General features: G+C 47.7%; 1 protein-coding gene across 1 annotated transcript; it reads right to left on the bottom strand.

Annotated features, from left to right (window-relative positions):
• Positions 1-488: 488 nt before the first annotated feature.
• Positions 489-3,984, bottom strand: LOC135828067 (probable tRNA (uracil-O(2)-)-methyltransferase). The gene is made up of 2 exons (XM_065340500.1): positions 3,816-3,984; positions 489-2,364 (listed from the first exon to the last, which is right to left on the bottom strand). The coding sequence occupies exons 1-2, from the start codon at positions 3,982-3,984 to the stop codon at positions 2,009-2,011; spliced, it is 525 nt and encodes a 174-aa protein (XP_065196572.1). The 3' UTR covers positions 489-2,008.
• Positions 3,985-6,350: the final 2,366 nt, after the last annotated feature.

Raw genomic sequence — 6,350 nt, 5'->3', positions numbered from 1 at the left:
TCAGCAACAGACCAGATCTATGCCAGACAAATGGGGCACACGCATGATAAATTTTGGCTATTCCATCAAATTGGCCTGTGCCCCCTGGAATTCTCAAGGAACAGCAAAGTGCATTACCAAAACAAAAAGCAATCAAGATGGAGCCATGGAAACACTGTACAACTCGGCTAAACAGTTGTTCAGTAAACCATATTCACAAATGTGAGTCCTCCGGCTCGGTGGAGTGCTCAATATTCATTCGAATAGGGCTATCTTACGCACGACACAGAGCACCACACGCCATTCGTTGTAACTGGTAGTTTCGTGCCTATAGGCAATCATCAGACAAAATGTGTAAGTAAACCATTATTCATTCAGCCATCATCAGCATTGTCGTATTGCCCCGTAAGCCGGTACAACACAATATCCTCAGGCTAGGTGTACTCGCGAGGGAAAGTGTAGACTGAGTGATGTGAGTTGAGTATGTTGGCATACACGCCGGGCCGTAGGATCAGATTTCAAGTGCATAGCACCCACCAGCATAGGCTGTTACACCAGCAGAGCACGTGCTCCGTTATGTTCAAATGCTGCAAGAACACAGCAACGAGTGCAACGGAACGGAGAGTAGGGCGCTCCTTTGAACGGGAGTCAGATGTTTGGAAGAGGAAAAAAAGATTTATGACTGCTTGTGAGGTTGGGATAGCAGCAATGGCAAGAAAGCAAGCAGAAATGGAGAGGACAACGGCATGTGGCCATACTAGGCCCATAGGTTGCTACACAGGGCGTGTATCGCTGCAGTACAACAGCAACACATGCCACACTGCAGCAGAGTCCATGTACGCTCCAGTACCGACATGAACAAGCTCAGCAAACTGGGCCAAAGCAATAATATTAGAACAAGTTCTACCCAGAACACGTGCTCAAGCTATCAAATCGACAAATGGCTGAGCTTGGGTGAGCAGCACACATTAAGAGTAGCAGGCCTAAAAGAACTACACTCAGATGTCTCTTATCCGGGCACCTTGGGACCGGGCACTGCCCGTATCTCAGATTTGCCCGTATCTCAGGATAACTCATCTGCCATGTATCATTATCATTTTTGAAGAAGTTTTTTGGTGCATACTGCACATGTTTAGGTTACAAAAATAATCCACGGAAAAAATGTATGGATTACACAGGTTGGCAGTGACTAATAAGCATTTGTGCATTCGGAAAAAAAGTTCAACCCCCCAAATTCGAAGCATTTTTGCCATAGGAACTCAAGCTGAGGGTGGCCGGTAGAGAGACGTGCCCGTATCTGAGGCGTCCGGATAAGAGGCGTTTGAGAGTACTGTCACCAAGGTCAGCTACAGCCATAGAGCAAGAGGAACTAGAGAGTCCATAGCAGCATTGTTGTGAGCTGATGTTCAGTGTACAACAGTTGCAGCACTAGAGCACACAGCGTGACCAGCCGCATGGCCTCCAAGCGACAATACACGAACGCTGAATGCAACTAACCTGCTTCAGGATATATAGCTAGTGTGACAATCACAACTGGTGCTTCTCTCGCCTCTTGCTGGCGGTCTCTCTGCACAGACATAGTAGCAAGCCTGTCATGATTGTCCAATCCGCTTTACAACAGCCGTGTCCAAATCCATGCACACAAGTGGCAAGCAATGTACAGAGGACAACATTGTTCCCTCGGTTTTTCAACCGCAACAACTCGTCATCACAGGCTGCAGTAGGTCAACTACAGCTTGTGGCCATGGCACAGCGATATATTGTGTTGTGCTGCGTCCAAAAGCATGTGAGCTCAGGCCAGTACTCAACCCTCAATCAGTTAGCACAGATCATCAGTCTCCATGGGGATCTTGCTGCTAGGAGCAGTAGGCCAGTGTAGACCAATTGCCCTCTCTCTCTCTTTCTCTCTCCCTCTCTTTGATTCACTCTCGTTCCACCGAGCCGGCAGGTCTGACCCGTGGCTGAGCTTGGCTTCAAGTTGCCGGACAAGTAATTCCACTGGAAACAGAATAGATATAGTCTGCAGTGCTCAGGTAATGTTTGCTTTCTCCTGCTGCTCCTGTTGGCCCTGCTGTGTATGTGAGTTGGCCACTAAACTTGGGGTCCAAGGGCATGGCCCGTCTCGAAGCTCATCAGCGCCATGTGCGTACGCACATTGTGACGACGACAGCGGGCAGCCTTGCGGGTGGAACGCGTGGAACCAGCACAGCTTCGTCTTCAGCAGCTGTTCCTTGCTGGGCTTGCCGGGTCGGTGCTGTGGCGGCGGTCGTTTCCGGGTCTTGTCCCGGCCGCGTCCTGTCGTCGCTGTCTCCCCTGCAGTTGCAGTCGATGTGGAGGAATCAAAAGTTGGCCTCCAATCCTTCAGGGTTACTTGTCCCTGGATGACTGCATGCACACGAAGAAGATATAAAGAAAAACAGAGCTGCTCACAAAGTCTCCTAGTTCCTAAAACGCAGGGCTGCAACCAGGGAGTAGTAAAATACAGGGAGGTGACACGCCACTAATCGTGATTTTTGATGGGTGCCTCGCGCTTGTTTTTTTTTCTTTCGCAAAAAAGATGATCTGCTAGTCAATCTTGAGTATTTGTCGAAGAACTAATTCCGTGAAAAGGTCTATCCATCTCATGGAACAGCATTTGTTTTGCTCTTGTGATACATCTGTGTCATCGTCATATGGAAAGGTACCACCCTTCCGAAATTCGTCCCGATCGACGGCATGGAGCAATAGAACGAAGGTGATTTCCTTGAGAACAATACATGTACGATTGGAGATGAAAAGCGAGTGCACCGATTTCGAAGTCGACAAAATCTCTAGGACACCACACGATCGGCACTAATTTCTCCTCAGTTGTGATCAACCAGTACTTCTCTACCTTCTTTGTGATGATGAGCATTTCATATTATGGTATGCTAGAGATTCGGGAGTTCACTTTTCGGAATGAAATGTTCCTAAGTTTGTCAAGGATTGAAATGCGGGCTACGTCGTCGTAAACAGCTTGTATCGACACAGGAAAAATCTACGGCACGCAGGGATATCTCCCAAAGTGATACCACTCTTGCTGGACTTCTATCCTGACATAGTGGTAGTTTGGTCGACTACCAAACTTTGTGAAGGCAGACAATTGTTGGAAATTCTCAGCGCTGAGTTTCTACGGGCTGCAGTAGGAGTCTCTTTGGCGGTAGGTATTTTACTACTCGCTGATCGAGAGAATCCTGATCCGCGCGCGTGTCTACACACTTCGGTACCCATAGTACCCCAATCTCACCCGCCGGGTGAAAACGGTGCTGAGGCAATCGTCAAACTGGCCGTACATGCTCGTGTCACCTCCCTGTATTTTACTACTCCCTGGCTGCAACCAATTCCCAATCTTCCAGTAAACCTCATTAGTCATATACAGCACCACAACGTCACCGTTCAAGAATGGAGAAGTTAACAATGCTATGTGGTTCTTATCTAAGAGACACTCACTGGCAAGAACATTCATTCCTGCCTATTACCAAGAGTAGATGAAACAAGAGTGTGCAACTCCCGGATGGGTTGGCCCACGGCGGAAATGTTCGTTGACGTAATCTTTTCTACGACGCACGCGCTGCGAGTATTTTAGGGAGTTTTGCCTCCTGCACTTGGTTGAGCTTTACATTACAAGGTCGGTGCCAAGCAAGTGCTCTCACACTGCTCTGCGGCAAAATCCGTGTGCTCTGTACGACACGCGTCATGTTTTCTGAAAAAGGTGACGTCAACAAAAATTTCCGCCGTGGGCCGTGATATCTGCAGATTGTGCAGAAGAGATGAAGAGTTGCATACTCTTGTTTATCTCCTGCTATTGCCCTACTCACCTTTAAAGACTTGAGTAGTGTTTCTCAACACTGTCTGTAGACCACCACATTCCTGACGCAAAGAACGCAGCAGCAGCTTGTCAAACAGCTCAGCACATTCACCCAGTGACAGAGATCCTGGACACGCATAGAAACAAGTGCACGTGTGCGCACGCACACACACACACATGCACGCACACACACACACACACGAACACACACATACACATGCACACACACATGCATACACGTACATACACACAACAGCAGCAGCAGCAGCAACAACAAACTTTTACAACATAGGAACACACAAATTTAGCTACAGTCAACTTCGCCAATAAGGACTGCGGATATGACGACAATTCGTGAATAACGATAGAATTTTCATGCCCAGAGCAAAGTCCCATCTAACTGTAATATATACAATGAGACTTCAGGTATAAGGACACTCCACTTTTCTGATGCCCCGCCGAGTGTCGTTATACGCACAAAGTTGACTGCACTTCACCTTACATAACAATCCAGAAGAGCCACATTGTAATGAAGCACACCAGAAAATGGACACCATTCATGTCTTGTGCAAAAGAGAGAGAGAGAGAGAGAGAGAGAGAGAGAGAGAGAGTCAGAATGATTTATGTTACCGACACAAACAGTTACTCAAACAACAAAAATCCCGCCCAGTACCAGAGCAGAGCTCAGACCCGTGTTGAAGACTGAGTACTGTAAAACAATGTAATTTTAGGTGCATTAAAATTTCGGTGCCAGAGACCTGCCAGGTTTCAGATGTAATGTAGAATTAGATCACCAACGTTCCCTTCACATACAGTGCATACTCTAGTGGCTTTAGGTGTAATCTAAATTTAGGTGCCTGGTTTCTCCACCGAAAATTACATGTTTCACAGGACGTCCTAGGGTAGATAATCATGTACAAAAAACTGTCAGCCAGTTTAGTGAACAACACACATGACCCAGTACTCCCTACCGTGGCACAAGCACACAAACTACTACTACCGTAAAGTACCGTTGATCCGCCCCCTCTCTAATTCCCGCCCCCAGTCGATTTTCTACCTGTGAAGTGACTTCAGCGTATACAACGAAAATACGATGTTGAACCGACGTATGCACTGCTGTACACAATACTTGCCAATCCAGGATGAAAATGTGCACAATCCAGCACATCGAGTCTGAACTTCTACGTTGTTGTACATCGTACTGCACTTGACAGCCTTGATTTAATTCCCGCCCCCTGCCGAAAACCCAGCTGGGAAGCGACATGGCGTGGGGGGGGGGGGGGGGGATCAACGGTACTTTACGGTAGTAGTACTAACAGACTTTGTACATGCAATGGTGCAGGATCCGTCCTTTGGTCATTCCATATTCGTTTTGTTGCACACCGTTGTGCATTAGGTTTTTGCACCCTTGCACCATTTGAAGCATTCAGGAGCACCATTTGTAAAAAAAAACCCTTTAATCTCTTGACAGCACCCGTGCACTTTTGTGACACCTTTGCACATGTAGTGTAGCTTTCCACTGATCACTATGTCAGATTGTAGCTTTTTCCGTCCCACCAAGTCCACTTTCGGGACTTGGTGTGAGATTCTTCCGTGTCTGCAGTTTCATTCTTGTAGATGCATTCTGTATTATTCGTTGTTCTTTCTTGCATGATGTGCCCCAGTAAGATTAGCCTTTCGTTGCTCCAATCAACTTGCTACCACGTGTAGTCTTATGAAGCAGAGGATATAAACCTCACAATGGCGCAGTGAACAGGATTCTACATGTAGTGTTGTCTGTGGAAATAGACACTAGCTGTGATCAATCAAAGGAGCAGATTCGATAGCTGAAAGGGTTCCTTTGAAGGTGAAATAGGACTTAGATCATGAGCTGGGCCATGATCATTTCCAGACCTGGCTGGGCCAGCCGGAGATCGCCTTCCAGTTGCATAATGTAACAGACAACAAGCACAAGTATTAAGCTGCGGCAGCTTATCTTGGTGAGAGTGCAGCTCACTATTTATGGCAGCGGTATCCGACTGTAACGTCAGGAAATACCCCATATGATTCGTTGAAAACTTTGTTCAAAGAGTACTTGGGAAGTACCAGGAGCGTGGCCGTTGCCGCTCGACTGGCAGCACACCTTTTTTCCTTTTTTTCCTCGGTTGCAGTTGTAGAGTGTGGTTAGAGATTGATAGAGAATTTAGAGCTCTGATGGAGAGGCCAACGGCTCACTTCCTATGTGATCGGAAGACATGTCACTCAGCTATCGCCAAGGCACTTGTCGTGGCTGGACAATTCCTGGAGGTCGTGGCTGGACAATCCCTGGAGGCCGTGCTACAAATCAACCTCCATGGACGCCCTGGGACACGTGTCCTGACACCGAGCAGTCCTCAAGTGTGTGACGAGCTGGTCTAGACAGGATTGCAACTAAAGAACAGAAAAACCAGCGTGCTACCGGGCGACAGGGTCAGTTGCCCCAGTGACGGGTGTGTTTGCATGGTTGTGACTCTTGCGAGCCTACTCTGCATGGCGGACATGTATGTTGTGCCCTCGGGGACGTCGG

Source organism: Sycon ciliatum, chromosome 12 (genome assembly GCF_964019385.1).
Source record: "Sycon ciliatum chromosome 12, ocSycCili1.1, whole genome shotgun sequence".
In the NCBI taxonomy this organism is placed as follows: Eukaryota; Metazoa; Porifera; class Calcarea; order Leucosolenida; family Sycettidae; genus Sycon; species Sycon ciliatum.
Note: the sequence above shows the minus strand (reverse complement) of the source record. Positions and strands in the feature narration are given on the sequence as shown.